General features: G+C 44.6%; 1 protein-coding gene across 1 annotated transcript in view; it reads left to right on the forward strand.

The window, feature by feature from the left end:
- Positions 1-287: 287 nt before the first annotated feature.
- LOC124625813 (glucose dehydrogenase [FAD, quinone]) overlaps positions 288-18261 on the forward strand; it is a 109990-nt gene continuing 92016 nt past the window's right edge. The window contains exons 1-2 of the mRNA XM_047149275.1: positions 288-470; positions 4375-4605. Coding sequence (XP_047005231.1) covers positions 288-470; positions 4375-4605 — 414 coding nt within the window. The remainder of the gene's footprint in view (positions 471-4374; positions 4606-18261) is intronic.

An 18261-nucleotide genomic window follows, 5' to 3' on the forward strand; every position in this document is an offset into this window, starting at 1 on the left:
CCAAATTTTTTTTTTAATTGTTGTAGTTTATGCCATAACGTCACAACTGTCATCACTTAAATAATGGCCACGTCTCATGTGTAGAGCATGTCATGAATTCCACTACACGACAAATGACTTTTAAAAACAAGCACACAAATCTTTGGGTTTTTAAACTAAGAAGGAGGTCATGGTCAAATGTCCGTTTTATACAACAATTTAGTAGCCTTGCAGCCAATCCACTGGTGACGCTTTGTTTCCGTACTGCCTGCTGGGTGCTGACCTGTGCCGCTCTGTGTGACCCGCAGATGAACTGCAACTGCCCCGTGTCGCAGCCGCCGGGCCCCACGCTGGCGTCCACGTGCGGCGGCTCCAGCTTCATGCTCTTCATGGGGCTGCTCGAGGTCTTCATCCGCTCGCAGTGCGACCTCGAGGACCCCTGCGGCCGACCCACCAGTCGGCGGCGACCGGACGTCGAGTACGATTTTGTGGTACGTTCTTGCACCATTACCTGTTGCTTTATTACGCGTTCGCTTCCTGAAAGTTATCGAGTCTCTATAGTAAGTGTCTATCCATATGTGTAGGTATTCGTATCAATATCCTCAGCAGGAAGACAGGCCTGCGAAACTACATCTATTTCCTCTAGTCCCTACCGTATACGACTTACACGTCGGATCGGATACGTATTTTCATACATGGTGTTTTCTAAGAGCGTGCAAAAATTTAACGGAGGATGCTCTTCTGAACGAAGCAGATAACCTGGGGTTGGAGAAGCCAGCTTAAGGAGATAATAGGAATAAAATCACACTAACGTGTAGTGCTTTTTTATTTGTACGCTACTGGCCATTAAGATTGCTACACCAAGAAGAAATGCAGATGATAAACGGGTAATTGGACAGATATGTTATACTAGAACTGACATTTGATTACATTTTCACGAAATTTGGGTGCATAGATACTGAGAAATCAGCACCCAGAACAACCACCTCTAGCCGTAATAACGGCTTTGATATGCCTGGGCATTGAGTCAAATAGAGCTGTCCATTCAGCTTCAACACGATACCACAGTTCATCAAGAGAAGTGACTGGCGTATTGTGACGAGCCAGTTGCTCGGCCACCATTGACCAGACGTTTTCAGTTGGTGAGAGATCTGGAGAATGTGCTGACCAGGGCAGCAGTCGAACATTTTCAGTATCCAGAAAGACCCGTACAGGACCTGGAACATGCGGTCGTGCATTATCCTGCTTACATGTAGGATTTCGCAGGGATCGAATGTAGGGTAGAGGCAGGGGTCGTAACACATCTGAAATGTAATGTCCATTGTTCAAAGTGCCGTCAATGTTGTGACCGAGACGTGTAACCAATGGCACCCCATACCATCACGCCAGGTGTTACGCGAGTATGGCTATGACGAACACACGCTTCCAAGGTGCGTTCACCGCGATGTCGCCAAACACGGATGCGACCATCATGATGCTGTAAACAGAACCTGGATTCATCCGAAAAAATGACGTTTTGCCATTCGTGCACCCAGGTTCGTCGTTGAGTACACCATCGAGGGCGCTACTGTGATGGAGCGTCAAGGGTAACCGCAGCCATGGTCTCCGAGCTGATAGTCCATGCTGCTGCAAACGTCGTCGAACTGTTCGTGCATATGGTTGTTGTCTTGCAAACGACCCCATCTGTTGACTCTGGGATCGAGACGTGGCTGCACGATCCGTTACAGCCATGCGGATAAGATGCTTGTTTCTGCTGACAGTCATTGGATCTCGACCAACGCGAGCAGCAATGTCGCGATATGATAAACGGCAATCGTGATAGGCTACAATCCGACCTTTATCAAAGTCGGAAAAGTGATGGTACGCATTTCTCGTCCTTACACGAGGCATCACAACAGCGTTTCACCAGGCAACGCCGGTCAACTGCTGCTTGTGTATGAGAAATCGGTTGGAAACTTTCCTCATGTCAGCACGTTGCAGGTGTCGCCACTGGCGCCAACCTTGTGTGAATGCTCTGAAAAGCTAATCATTTACATATCACAGCATCTTCTTCCTGTCGGTTAAATTTCACGTCTGTAGCACGTCATCTACGTGGTGTAGCAATTTTAATGGCCAGTAGTGTATTAGTTAGTTGAAGTTAACTGCAAACACCATCTTTGAAACAATGGAAGTACCATTTGTACTGTATCTTACAAAACGTGCTAAAACTGATGGCCACCAACCTAAATGCAATCATGACATCGGCGAAGAAGTATGTGAGGTTCATGTGTAACAGTTATAAACGGCGATGATGATATGTGGTTTGTGGGGCGCTCGACTGCGTGGTTATCAGCGCCCGTTCAAATGCCCAATCTTGTCACTGTCCAATCTTGCTAGTTTCCCAAACGATGGCTGAAATGACGACTACACAGACACCCAGTCCCCGGGCGGAGAGAATCCCCCACGCGGCCGGAAATCGAACCCGGGATCGCGTGATCCAGAGGCAGCAACGATGGCCGCTAGACCACGAACTGCAGACGAAAAAATAAATAAAAATACGGTGTTAGCATAAGAAATATTTGTTTTAACACGTCTGAAACAAGGGAAGTAAGAGCATAGAATCAGCAACGGAAGTAAGACCCAAGTAACGCAATACAGAGGTTTTCAGTCTGAAATGGATGAAGAACAGATGATAAGCTGTAGAAGACAATGTAATAATATATTTGGGGTATGGCCAACGGCCTTGCCGCAGTTGTAACATCGAAATTAAGTGCTGTGAAGCTAGGGTAGCACTTGGATGGGCGACCCTCCGGTCTGCAGAGCGCTGTTGGCAAGCGGGATGCACTCAGCTCTTGTGAGGCAAACTGAGGAGCTACTTGATTAAGAAGTATCGGCTCCGGTCTCGGATACTGACATACGGCCGGGAGAGCGGTGTGCTGACCACATCCCCACCATATCCGTATCCAGTGACGCCTGTGGGCTGAGAATGACACGGCGGCCGTCGGTAACGTTGGGCTTTCATGGCCTGTTCGGGAGGAGTTTAGTAATTTGAGGTATGTGGACAACTGTATGTAATATTTCCAAAAGAGTATCCTAGATCTTATTTACAGCACAGCATAAACGTACAACGTTTAATGCGTCAACTCTGGGGCAAGTTCATGTAAACAAACGTGATATTTAACGTCTACTTACTGCTCCTTAGCACATGTAAATAGATTCAAGTCGAAATATATTTATTTATTTGTTTATTTTTGTTCCGTAGGACCAGATTAAGGAGAAGTCTCCATGGTCATGGAACGAGTCAATACATGGAATTATAACACGATAGTAGAATCAGATAACATGAAATATAAAAAAACATATTCAAGCGATAAGTCTTAAGTTTAAATAAAGAAAATCACAACGTAACACTGGAATTTGCTTAATTTTTTAGCTCCTCCAGGAGCTCCTCGACAGAATAGAAGGAATGCGCCATGAGGAACCTCTTCAGTTTAGACTTAAAAGAGTTTGGGCTACTGCTAAGATTTTTGAGTTCTTGTGGTAGCTTATTGAAAATGGATGCAGCAGAATACTGCACTCCTTTCTGCACAAGAGTCAAGGAAGTACATTCCACATGCAGATTTGATTTCTGACTAGTATTAACTGAGTGAAAGCTGCTAACTCTTGGGAATAGGCTAATATTGCTAACAACAAACGACATTAAATAAAATATATAGTGTGAGGGCAATGTCAGAATTCCCAGACTATTGAATAGGGGTCGACAAGTGGTTCTCGAACTAACACCACACATAGCTCGAACAGCCCGTTTTTGAGCCAAATATACACTTTTAGAATCAGAAGAATTACCCCAGAAAATGATACCATACGACATAAGTGTATGAAAATATGCGAAGTAGACTACTTTTCGTGTTGAAGTGTCACTTATTTCAACTTCTCGAAAAGATGTTAACGTGTCTTAATGTTTTTCCGAAAACAGTAAAACCCATTTAAGGTAGCTTAGAGTGCGGTCAAATTTTTGGATGAAACAGAAATAATCAGACAGTGTCTTGCAGACTGCGGAACTTCTCCCCAATTTTACTTGGCAAACACAGGAAGTAAGAAGATTGGTTGATTTGGGCGAGGTTATCGGTCCCAACTGATGGGGGAAGGATATCGGCCATGCCCTTTTAAAGAAACTATCTCGGCATTTGCCGGAAGCAATTTAGGTAAAGCAGGAAATTCCAAATCAGGATGGCCGGACGCAGATATGAACCGTCGTCCTCCCGAATGCGGGACCAGTACGTTAACCACTATACAATCGCGTTCGGAGAAGTAAGGAGACCTATAAAGTCCAAAAGGTGATCCTTGATGACTGTACTTAGCATAGAGTGTCCCGCCAGCGGCAGAGCGGCTTCGCTGACGCGTGCCCGTCGCCAGGTGGTGGGCGGCGGCAGCGCGGGCTCTGTGGTGGCGGCGCGGCTGTCGGAGATCCCGCACTGGAACGTGCTGCTGATCGAGGCCGGACTGGACGAGCCGACGGGCGCGCAGGTGCCGTCCATGTTCCTCAACTTCATCGGCAGCAGCATCGACTGGAACTTCCGCACCGAGCCCGAGGAGATGGCCTGCCTCAACGAGAACGAGCGCCGCTGCTCGTGGCCCAGGGGCAAGGTGAGTCGCCGCTCCGCCACTGTTACGGAATCACACAACTCGAGCTGAACTGATTACTTATGCAGTCGATTGACTGGGTATACAATACGAAGTCAAATTTATTGATCAAGTTACACAGTAGTATAAATAGCATGATCAATACAACGTACTTGCTGCAAGTTATAAGAATGGCTAAAAGGATAAAGCTACTAAAAATTGAACTGCTGCAGCCAATTCTTATCCAAAACACATTACAACTTTAACTTCCGTAATATACCTAGTGATAAAGACTTAACAGGACGTTTGATAGACAAGACTTGTTAAAAACAACATATAAAAATCCGGACTTACTACTGTTATAAAACGATAATAAAATATTGATTCATCGCTCCTATCGATCACACAATTATCATGGAACCCACTACTCTTCCGAACCAGGTTAGACACAATTAGGTAGGCGACCGCTATGACCGAGCGATTCTGGGCACTTCAGTCAGGAACCGCGCTGCTGCTACGGTCGCAGGTCCGAATCCTGCCTCAGGCATGGATGTGTGTGGTGTCCTTAGTTTAGTCAGGTTTAAGTAGTTCTAAGTTCTAGGGGACTGATGACCTCAGATGTTACGTCCCATAGTACTCAGAGCCATTTGAACCAACTAGTAGGTGAACACTTTTTACAACATCATTTACAGAAATACGGAAATCTAAATTGGATACAAAGTAATGCTTCCCTTGCAACACGCCTCAACTGCTGTCAGTATCTCGTCCAATAATTCAGCAGCATAGAATGTGTATATGGCGTTTTCTCGTTTCACGGAAGCAACATTACATGGATATATGTGGTGTCTGTTCTTTCGGACATATCCGAAAAAATAGACACAATTTTGATCCAGTAACCGTTATGATTAAGACACAAAGGAATTAAAGACATTGAATGCGAGTTGGCATTGATTTAAACCAATGGAGAAAGTTGAAAATTCGCGCCGGACTGGAGTTCAAACTGGGGGGCTCCTGATTACTAGGCAGATGCTCTGATCATTGAGCCATCCAGACGTAGTTGTCATTGTGATAACCTAGCATGCCTCCCTTCAAACCCAGCATGTCCGAAAGAACAGACATCACACACACACTGTATATATATATATATATATATATATATATATATATATATATATATATATATATATATATATACTCCTGGAAATTGAAATAAGAACACCGTGAATTCATTGTCCCACGAAGGGGAAACTTTATTGACACATTCCTGGGGTCAGATACATCACATGATCACACTGACAGAACCACAGGCACATAGACACAGGCAACACAGCATGCACAATGTCGGCACTAGTACAGTGTATATCCACCTTTCGCAGCAATGCAGGCTGCTATTCTCCCATGGAGACGATCGTAGAGATACTGGATGTAGTCCTGTGGAACGGCTTGCCATGCCATTTCCACCTGGCGCCTCAGTTGGACCAGCGTTCGTGCTGGACGTGCAGACCGCGTGAGACGACGCTTCATCCAGTCCCAAACATGCTCAATGGGGGACAGATCCGGAGATCTTGCTGGCCAGGGTAGTTGACTTACACCTTCTAGAGCACGTTGGGTGGCACGGGATACATGCGGACGTGCATTGTCCTGTTGGAACAGCAAGTTCCCTTGCCGGTCTAGGAATGGTAGAACGATGGGTTCGATGACGGTTTGGATGTACCGTGCACTATTCAGTGTCCCCTCGACGATCACCAGTGGTGTACGGCCAGTGTAGGAGATCACTCCCCACACCATGATGCCGGGTGTTGGCCCTGTGTGCCTCGGTCGTATGCAGTCCTGATTGTGGCGCTCACCTGCACGGCGCCAAACACGCATACGCCCATCATTGGCACCAAGGCAGAAGCGACTCTCATCGCTGAAGACGACACGTCTCCATTCGTCCCTCCATTCACGCCTGGCGCGACACCACTGGAGGCGGGCTGCACGATGTTGGGGCGTGAGCGGAAGACGGCCTAACGGTGTGCGGGACCGTAGCCCAGCTTCATGGAGACGGTTGCGAATGGTCCTCGCCGATACCCCAGGAGCAACAGTGTCCCTAATTTGCTGGGAAGTGGCGGTGCGGTCCCCTACGGCACTGCGTAGGACCGTACGGTCTTGGCGTGCATGCGTGCGTCGCTGCGGTCCGGTCCCAGGTCGACGGGCACGTGCACCTTCCGCCGACCACTGGCGACAACATCGATGTACTGTGGAGACCTCACGCCCCACGTGTTGAGCAATTCGGCGGTACGTCCACCCGGCCTCCCGCATGCCCACTATACGCCCTCGCTCAAAGTCCGTCAACTGCACATACTGTTCACGTCCACGCTGTCGCGGCATGCTACCAGTGTTAAAGACTGCGATGGAGCTCCGTATGCCACGGCAAACTGGCTGACACTGACGGCGGCGGTGCACAAATGCTGCGCAGCTAGCGCCATTCGACGGCCAACAACGCGGTTCCTGGTGTGTCCGCTGTGCCGTGCGTGTGATCATTGCTTGTACAGCCCTCTCGCAGTGTCCGGAGCAAGTATGGTGGGTCTGACACACCGGTGTCAATGTGTTCTTTTTTCCATTTCCAGGAGTATATGCCTGATGATCTCTTCAGTGCAAATGCACATCCGATTCGAACTATTACGGGAATTGACGAAATGACGCGAGTAATGTAGATAATGGGCAAGGGGCACTATATTTCTTGTGCGTGGGTAAGTTCAGAATTTGGCTCCGACGGGAGGCTTGCTTGGGCAGTTCGTGCCCTTGGGATGACCATTGTGTCCAGAATGCTCAATGTTGAGCATCTGCCTAGTAAACAGAAGACCTGCGTTCGAATCCCGGTGTGGCAACATTTTTCAACTTTCCCCATTGATTTAAATCAGTGCTCACTCACAGCCGATGTCTATAATTGATTTGTGGCTTAACATTACATTGAGTTCATCAGTACAGACTGTGCCCTCATATACTTAGGTCTTAGACACTGGTTCCTTTAACCTGCAACAGGCAAGTGTTATACATTGGGAACAACGTTTCATTAGCTTCATAAATAATATGCGAGCACCTGTAACGAGCTCAGTAGCGTCAGACTGTTACAAATAGTAATGGAGAAACACCAGTCTCTTATTCTGGCGCCTTATTAGGATACCTTTAGTAATCTTTTTAAATTACCATGGCCATATTGCAAAGGACCTACCACTATTAAATTCGGCATCTTGTCTCCGAACCTCAGATGGGACTCTTGTCTTTCACAAGACAACAGAGATAAAGAGATAAACAGTAGCAGGAGGCTTCTTCAGTAACCTCTCGACAGAGGCACAGTACAATTATACCTTGATTAAAAGGTTGGATTCACAGGTGCTTACGTCGCCACAAACGCAGCTATTGCATTTTCCGATCGAACATTGATACTTCTGCTTGAGCAGGGCTCCGAGCGCATCACTTTTTCCCGACCAAATCTCTCGACTCACGACCCACTTCTCGCGCCTCGCGTTTCTGGCTTCTCCCATTCCAGTCAATCAACCCTCCCTCGCGGCCACGATGCCACAGAACCTCTCGCATTTCCCGGTCCGAAGAGAGGTCGTTGCCCCTTAACGAGACTATTGATAAGTGCCAATATGGCTCACCACTGAAATATGTCTTACACGTTGTGCCAACAAAACACACACACACATATCAGTAAACACCTACGACTGTGTGATTGTGCACATAACACACAAACCACACAAGCTCTACATCCGGCTTTGCACAGTCATCAGTAGCACTAGAAGTAGGCACGGGCTCGGTAGCGTAGCACTTTCATCCATTCAGCTGCAGCAGCAGCAGAAGAAGAAGAAGAACAAAAAGTAGAGGTAGATTGGTTTAGATACTGTTGCTCGACATGACTATTGCAACGGACTATTGCGATACGTGCATGATGGATTAGTTTGTCCTGAAGGGCTATTTTTTTCTTTCGAACTATGATTGCATTTATTGGAGAACTTGAAGTCGTAGAACAGTCGACGTCGAAGACCTGGAAAACCTTATCTGTCACATCAAGAGAAACTGTATGAATGAAAACAGGAATCTTTTTGGAAATTACTGAATGAAGATTATGGAACTGATCTTTCTTCAGCAAATCTCAACTTATGATAGGTATGTGGGCAAATGGATGTCGATATCCTTGGTGCAGCGAAGGAATTTGAATCGTAAGTCCTCCGGTGCACATTGCATGCCAATTACGCTCCCTTTGGAGGACGCTGACATATTGGTGCAAATGGCTCTGAGCACTATGGGACTCAACTGCTGAGGTCATTAGTCCCCTAGAACTTAGAACTAGTTAAACCTAACTAATCTAAGGACATCACAAACATCCATGCCCGAGGCAGGATTCGAACCTGCGACCGTAGCGGTCTTGCGGTTCCAGACTGCAGCGCCTTTAACCGCACGGCCACTTCGGCCGGCGCTGACATATTAGCGCAATACTTAGCAAGCATGTACAACTCTACTTAAAGACGAAACTTGCACAATCACAACAATGCTCGAGAAAGGAAATAGGGGTAATCAGCTGAATTACAGCCCCATACACTGACATCGATTTACAGTAGGGTTTTGGAGCAGATATTGTGTTCTAACGTAATTAATTACCTCGGAGTTGCTTTGTTATTCCCAGGAAGTAATGGGTGATATTAACAGAGAATGTGAAGTTGATTTCATATATCTCCATTTCTAGAAGGCTTTTGACACAGTTCCTCACAATCTTCTAACCAAACTGCGTGCCTATGGGGTACTGTCTCATTTGTGCGACTCGACTCGTGATTTAGTGCCAGAAAGGCCACAATTCGTAGTAACTGTCAGTTAGTAAAATAGAAATTATACCTTGTAAGGCAATGTTATAGGACCTCTGCGTTTTGTTTATCTCTATAAACGATTTAGGAGACGATCTGAGCAAGACACAGATTTTTTGTAGATGTTGCAGTCCTTTACCGACTGATAAGATCATAACACCAGTCACAATTTTAAAAATGGAAAATATTTGGTGAAGATAGTTACACAGTGCGGAAAGTCAAAATTGGCCCGGAAAAAAGAGTAAAAAAAGTACATCAAGCTTCAGTTACAGATGCAGCACATAAGTTCCAGGGTTGTCGGTTAAAGTAAATATCTAGAGATTATATTTACGAACAACTTAAACAGACATCATCATGTAGATGATCTTGTGGGGAAGACGAACCAAAGACTGCGTTTTATTGTCAAAACACAGATACTGCATGCACTACGGATGTCCGTTTCCTTCTGTAGCATTGCTGTGCATTTGGTATGCTTACCACATAGGACTGACGAAGAAAAATTTCGTTTAGTACTAGCATGAGACAGAGGAGAAAGGGTCACGAATATGATACGTGTGTTTCGGTGGCATCATTAACAAAAAGGCGTGTTTCGTTGCGGTGAGATCGTTTCACGAAATTTCAACCGCCAACTTTCTCCTCCTAACTCGAAAATATTTGTGACGCCCACCGACGTAGGGAGATCTGATCATCGTAATACAATAAGAGAAATTAGGCTCGCACGGGAATTATGTATTCTTTTCCCCGCACGCTGTTCAGGAGTGGAAAAGTTCAGGGATAGTGCGAAAGTTTTTCGGTAAAACCCATACCAGGTATTTAAGTGTAAAAAATTGCTGAGTGATGCAGATGTAGATGTAGAAACAATCCACAATAGTTGAAAAATATTCATCCTGTGATACCATATTTCCTTTATTAGTGAATTAAGCTACAAATCAAAATTTAAAAAAACATGTTGCATATGTTCCTAAGACAGGAGTGGAGACGGAAATTTCTTAAAATTTTTATCTCTATACAGAAGTAATTTTTGGCTAGTTTAATTTTAAGGCATTATCTTTCAAATTATAATTATTGTTAGTCACCATGGTGGCGGTGAACGGTAGAGAAGCTCCTTAGTTTGCAGAAGGACGCCACGTGCACGAGGATGCATTCCTGGGAGGCAGCTGGTGGTTAGGACCAGCCAGGTAATGGTGCGTTACAGATCTGGGGTAGCCCGTACAAATACAGAAACTGCGATGTGACGTAGCATGTGAAAGTTGCTGTATTTGGACGGGTTACTCCTGTAACCGAAATATCAGATCTGAAGATGGTTCTAGATGAACCGAAACCGGTCATATGAATAAACATTTTGCAATCAAGACGGATTATAAGTAACATTACGTCTCATAGCCTCCTCATTGTTATAATTTCTCTCTCTCGCTCGTCTCAGACTCATAGAGGTTAACATTTTTGTAACTTTTATTTCATCTGATGGTTCAATACTTATGAAATAACGCACTTTCACCTCCAAATTTTAGTGCTTAATCTTCGAAAGAATCAGTGTGGAAGTAAGCGGGGTACTGAAGCACTAAAGAATGAGACGCGTTTGAAGCTCCCTAAAGATGTAGATGACGCTTCGATAAGGAACAACGCAGCAGACAGTGCAGCTGAAGAACAGTGAACGTATCTGAAAAGTGTAATCACAGAGAAATGTCGGTATTATGAAGGTAACTGCCAATAAATACTTCAACTGATCATCGAAAGAAGTACAAAAATATTCAGAAAAAGACAGGAATACAGCAATATAAATCACCCTGGAATGAAATAAATGGGCAGTACAGGGAAGTTAAGGAGAAATGGCTGCATTAAAATGTGAAAAAATTATCTCCGGCATGACTGACTCAGCATACAAAAAGATCAATACAACCCTCGGTGAAATTAAAAGCAAGGATGATAACACCAAGATTGCAATAGTAATTGCTCTGTTAAATGAAGAGGAGTGAACGGGTAAGTGGAAAGAGTAGACTGAAGGCTTCTATGAATGGGAGGTTTTGTCTAGTGACTTGATAGAAGAAGAAACAGGAGTCGACATGGAAAAGATAGTGGAACCAGTATTAGAATCAGAATTTAAAAAGGGCGGAAGGGATACATATCATTCCACAGGAATTTGTAAAACCATGTAGAAAGTGGCAACAGAAGACTATTCAGTTGGCGTGTAGAACCTATCAGGCTGTCGACATTCCAGCTGACTCCAGCAGGGGTAGATAAGTGCGAAAACTATCGCCCCATCAGCGTAAAAGCTCACGCATTCAAGATGCTGACAAGAATAATATACAGAAAAATTGAAAACTGAGGATCTGTTGAATGACGATCAGTTTGTTTTCAGTGCAGGTAAAGGCACCAGAGACGTGGTTCTGACGTTATGGTTGATAATGGAAGTAAGGTCTAAGAAAAATCAAGATCATAGGATTCATCGATCATCGAGAAAAACAGTTCGACAATGTCAAATAGCGTAAGATATTCGAAGTTCTGAGAAAATTAGGGGTAAACTATAGGGACCGACGGGTAATATACAATATGTACAAGAACCAAAAGGGTACAGTAAGAATGCACGACCAACGAAGAGGTGCTCTGATTAAAAAGGGTTTAAGACAGGGACGCAGCCGTTTCGCTCCTGCCGTTGAATCTGTTCGACGAAGAAATAATGACAGAAATAAAAGAAGGTTTCAGCAGTAAGATTAAAATTCAGGGTGGAAGGCTATCAAATAGGATTCAGTGATGATATTGATCTCCTTAGTGAGGTTGAAGAAAATTAAGGATCTGTTGAATGCAATAGTCTAATGAGCACGGATTATGGTTAGAGAGTATAACGAAGAAAATAATGAGAAGGAGCAAAAATGAAAATAGCGAGAAACAACATCAAAACTGGCGATCACGAAGTAGACGGAGGTAAGGACTTGTGCTATCCTGGAAGCAAAATAACCCATGACAGACATACCAATGATGACATAAAAAGTAGAATAGTTCTAGCAAAAAAGGCATTCCTAGGCAAGAGAAGTCTACTAGTGTGAAGCATAGGCCTTAATTCGAGCAAGATACTGTTGAGAACTTGCGTCTGCGGCACAGGATTAAGTGGACATCGGGAAAACCGGAACAGAAAGGAATCGAAGCATTTGAAACGTGGTAGTACAGAAGAATGTTGAAAGTTAGGTGTACTGATAAGATAAGGAATGAGGAGGTTCTTCGTAGAATGGGCAAAGAAAGGAACACATGTAAAACACGGACAAAAAGAAGGATGATAGAACATGTATTACGACATCAGGGGAAAACTTCTGTAGTACTTGATTGCTCTGTAGAAGTTCAACACTGTAGAGTAAACAGATACTGGAAAATATCTTACAAATAATTGTGGCGAACGTTGCAAGTGCTCCTCTGAGATGGATAAGTTATCCCAGGAAAGGAATTCGTGGGAGGCAGATTGAAAAGGACAAATGACGAAGGGAAAAGTCGTTTTCTCTTTCCTTGTAAATTTTGAAAGCAGAATATATCGCAATTAAGCAGTCGTATTTTGGCTCTTCCCATTGTTATGGTTGTTGTACTGCCTTCCTATTCACCCACATCCGCGTGCTTCCACGATATACGACATAACATCGAATCAATGGCTGTCTTTTGGTAGCGGGAGCGGTCGGCTGGCGAAGTGTAACACCAAAATCCGGTTTCACAAGACTGTATCTCGTGTGTGAAAGAAGACAGAAATGTGGAGTAAATTTTGGCTAGCGCATCAAAACAATAAATTTACTGTGGCGCCGGCTGTAAGCAACTGGTTCATGTGGTTCCCGGTAGGTGTGTCCCTGGCTGAGCTGGGCCGCAGAGTGCGTCGTTACGTCAACAACACAGCGTTCTGCGTTCTCTGTTTCAAGAGGCGCAGTTCAGTTCCACTGTGCGGTGTGGTTTTCATCGAGAGGACGACTCAACAACTCGTCCAGCGTAAGGCGCGTACAGATCTCCTATCGCACTACTGACCTCCAATCCCACGGTATGTGCTTTCGTTTTGAGGGATTTTGTGAATGACTTCGTCTACGTGCCTCCTCTTGCAACAACTGAGAGTGAAATGCGACGCCGCATAGGAACAGTAGTACCGGCACTAACTCCAGAAGTCCTCACAAAAGTATTTGATGAGTTTGACTGTTCTCTGGATGTTTGGTGCGCGTCTGGTGGAGGGCGCATTAAATCTTTGTGAAAGATAACTCAAAAATTTGATCCTAGACGTAGTTATAAAAACGTAAACGTACACACATGTAATAGATATAACCTTGTGAAATCGGATTGATATTTGAAAATTGCAGTTTCCTTGCTCTATGAGTAAGTAAACAATTACCCAAAGTTTCCATATTCATGCATAACGTAGTTCTGTGAATAGAGGCGAACCTTTCGAAATACTCCGTACACTGCAACCTTGAGTCATAGATCTCACCTCAAACGCAAAGTCCCAGTGTTATTTAATGTACAGTACTGAAAGAGAGACGCCATCAAGGCATCTGTAATACTATTACGAGAAGTTCTCAGTGTTTTCATACTTTCGTCAAAAATAATTGTAGTGCTGCTACATTAGGTAACAACAGTGTGAATCACAACAGAATGAAACGGCTTATATTTATCATCATAAAACGAATTGTTTGAAGAATAGTGAAATTCAGGAATAAATGACATGTATTAGCATATAAACTGTGTAGGAGAAAATTTGTGAAGTTTGGAAAGTAGGAGATGAGGCACTGGCGGGAAGTAAAGCTGTGAAGGCTGGTCGTGGATCTTTTATGTGTAGCTCACCCCCAAAAATCAAGGGTCCTTGGTTCGAGTGCCGGTCCGGTACAGAATTTTAATCTGGTAGGATGTTTCAGTAATGGTTCTGTCCCACTAACTTTTTTAGTAAGCGACAGTGCGGGACGGTGTCAAATGCTTTCCTGAAGTCAACGAACACAGAATCAACCTAAATGCTGTTGTATACAGCTCTATGGATATCACGGAGGAACAGAACGAGCTGAGTTTCGCCAGATCTCTGTTTGCAGAATCCATGAAGATTTCTACAGAGATTTTCGTCCTCCAGAAACGTTGTCATACATTAGCATAAAACTGTTCCATAATTCTACAACAGACTGACGTCAGCGATATGGCCGTAATAATAATGTTCGTTCTACGTCCCTTCTTACAAACGGGAATGACCTGCGATTTTTTTCAGTGAATATAAAGACATTTGGCCGGTTTCCTTTGAAGTCCGTAGCACTTCTCATAATTGATACTTTCACTTAAACCACGCTCTACGAATGAGTGTTTCGTAGCAAGGTTTCTTCAGACACAGCAATGATACTTCTAATGGTGTACGGCATTCAAGGAGAAATTATAGACTAACTCGATTTGTAGAACGCCGTTTATGGATAAGGTTTATCAAAGGAGACGCTAAGTTCTTTAATAATAGAAGCAACTCATTCAATCGCATTTCGTGAACTGATAGGAATGTCCATCTTTCAGTCCACAAGATCTGGTACGTAGGACACCCACATGCATGATAATTAATTTAGAGAGATCCGCTTCAGTTGTACTAATATTTATAAAATCCCATCTTCAGACGTGGGAAGTTACAGTATTTGGTAATACATCACATGCGATCCGGCCAGTCAGAGCAGAGTTCCAATCACTGCATGATAGCGGAACCTGTCTGCCGCTGGGCAGCCGCACGGTATGAAAGCCAACCACTCCTGCGTGGAGGGCCACACCGGAGGCCTGGAAGCACGCTGATTGGCGTTCCTACAGTGCGGCTGCTCAGCGGTGGAAAGTTTCCGCCAGCAAGCAGTGACCGGAGCTCTTGTACTGACTGGCTCGACCGCATGTGACGTACACTGAAGCGCCCGAGAAACTGGTGTAGGCATGCATGTTCAAATAGAGCAACGCCTATACAGGGAGGTACAAAAAGGTTCGGCCAAACTTTCAGGAAACATTCCTCACACACAAATAAAGAAAAGCTGTTATGTGGACATGTGTCCGGAAACGCTTAGAGCTCATTTTAGTTTCGTCCACCTACGCTCAAAGGAGCACGTTATCATGATTTCATACAGGATACTCTACCTGTGCTGCTAGAACATGTGCCTTTACAAGTACGACACATCATGTGGTTCATGCACGATGGAGCTCCTGCACATTTCAGTCGAACTGTTCGTACGCTTCTCGACAACAGATTCGGTGACCGATGGATTGGTAGAGGCGGACCATTTCCATGGCCTCCACGCTCTCCTGACCTCAACCCTCTTGACTTTCATTTATGGGGGCATTTGAAAGCTCTTGTCTACGCAACCCCGGTACAAAATGTAGAGACTCTTCGTGCTCGTATTGTGGACGGCTGTGATACAATACGCCATTCTCCAGGGCTGCATCAGCGCATCAGGGATTCCATGCGATGGAGGGTGGATGCATGTATCCTCGCTAACGGAGGACATTTTGAACATTTCCTGTAACAAAGTGAAGTCACGCTGGTACGTTCTCTTGCTGTGTGTTTCCATTCCATGATTAATGTGATTTGAAGAGAAGTAATAAAATGAGCTCTAACATGGAAAGTAAGCGTTTCCGGACACATGTCCACATAACATATTTTCTTTCTTTGCGTGTGAGGAATGTTTCCTGAAAGTTTGGCCGTACCTTTTTGTAACACCCTGTATAAGACAACAAGTGTCGGGCGCCGTTGTTAGATCGGTTACTATTGCTGCAATAGCAGATTATCAAGGTTTAAGTGAATTTGAACGTGGTATTTTTGTCGGCGCTTGAGCGTACGACCAATTCACGAGTGTACCGTGAGTATCAAGGAATCCGGTAAAACATCAAATCACCGGCATCGCTGCGGCCGGAAAAAGATCCTGCAAGAACGGGACCAACGATGACTGAAGGTAATCATTCCACGTGACAGAAGTGCAAGCTTTCCGAAAATTGCTGCAGATTACAATACTGGGCCATCAACAAGTGTCAGCGTGCAAACCATTCAACGAAACATCATTGATATGGGGTTCCAGAGCCGAAAACACACTCGTGTACCCTTGATGACAGCACGACACAAAGCTTTACGCCTCGCCTGGGCCAGTCAACACCGACATTGGACTGTTGATGATTGCCGGCCGTGGTGGCCGAGCGGTTCTAGATGGTTCAGTCCGGAACCACGCAGCTGCTACGGTCGCAGGTTCGAATCCTGCCTAGGGTATGGATGTTTGTGATGTCCTTAGGTTTGTTAGGTTTAAGTAGTTCTAAGTCTAGGGGACTGATGACCTCAGATGTTTAGTCCGATAGTGCTCAGAGCCATTTGAACTGTTGATGATTGAAAACATGTTGCCTGGGCGGACGAGTCTCGTTTCGAATTATATCGAGTGGATGGACGTGTACGGGTTTGGAGACTACCTCATGAATCCATGGACCCTGCATGTCGGCAGGGGACTGTTCAAGCTGATGGAGGCTCTGTAATGGTGTAGGGCACGTGAGTTTGGAATAATATTGGATGCCTGATACGTCTAGATACGACTCTGACACGTGCGTAAGCATCCTCTCTGATGGCATGCATCCGTTAAAGGCCATTATGCATTCCGACGGACTTAAGCAATTCCAGCAGGACAGTGCGACACCCCACACGTCCCGAATTGCTGCAGAGTGACTCCAGAAACACTCTTTTGAGTTTAAACATTTCCACTGCCCATGAAAGCATATCTGGGATGCCTTGCAACGTGCTGTTCAGAAGAAATCTCGAACCCCTCCAACGGATTTATGGACAGCTCTGCAGGATTCATGGTGTCAGTTCCTTCCAGCACAACATCAGACATTACTCGAGTCCCTGCCACGTCGTGTTGGGGCACTTCTGCGTGCTTGCGGGGATCCTACACGATATTACGCAGGTGTACCAGTTTCTTTGGCTCTCCAGTGTATTATCAAATGCACCTGAAGATGGGATTTTAAAATCTCGAAAGTGGTCGAGGTTTAAATGAATATTACTACAACTACTGAAGGCGATCTCTCTAAATTAACTACATCTTTTAATATAACTTCAAGCAGCAACGACACCTGGATGAGCGATACTCAACACATATCAAGATATCATATTTCAAATGTTCTTCATTTAATTGTGTCACCAATAGTTAGCATTCGCTTCTTTTAAGCTACCAAACCTTCGCAAGGTGATTAAGTATACAAGCTGTTGACTGAATTGTCTGTATTTCCTCGAATAAAATTAACTCCAGAAAAAAACCAACTGCAATTAAGGTGTGATTACCATTATTGAGCAATGCAAGTTAGGATGTTTTGATGTTATTATGTATAAACCACATTACACAAGCCACTGTGCAGAGTTCAGGAGAGGGTTCTTAGTACCATTTCAATCATTAAATAATGTGTTCCACTAGCAACTGAACAAAAGAAAAATTATTTCTTGTAAGATAGTATATTAGCACTAATCTCCCTAATTTTATCCTTACTGGAGATGAAGTAGAGGAAATTTTTGAACACCTGACGTGAAGACCGCTATTTTCAGTAAAATACGTTTACTAAGCACGCAAATGGCCCCCATTGTCTAACGGTAGTGTCTATGTCTAACATCGAAAGGTCCTACGTCCTAAGTTCCATCCCAGCCGCTGCTTAAATTTTGAATAAATTTCATCAAGAATGGCGGCCAAAGACTTTCGTCAGAAAGAATCATTCTCGTTCTGCCAAGTGCCTAGTCACGTAGGGTGGAGCAGTTTCTGACACCCTTCTGCCCTTCAGATGGGAAACTACCCCGAAAAGATGCAAGAATCAGCCTGAATTAACGGCTTGGAGACGTAGATAGCAATGCAGCAAGAAC

The sequence above is a fragment of the Schistocerca americana genome, chromosome 8, assembly GCF_021461395.2.
Source record: "Schistocerca americana isolate TAMUIC-IGC-003095 chromosome 8, iqSchAmer2.1, whole genome shotgun sequence".
NCBI classification, from domain to species: Eukaryota; Metazoa; Arthropoda; class Insecta; order Orthoptera; family Acrididae; genus Schistocerca; species Schistocerca americana.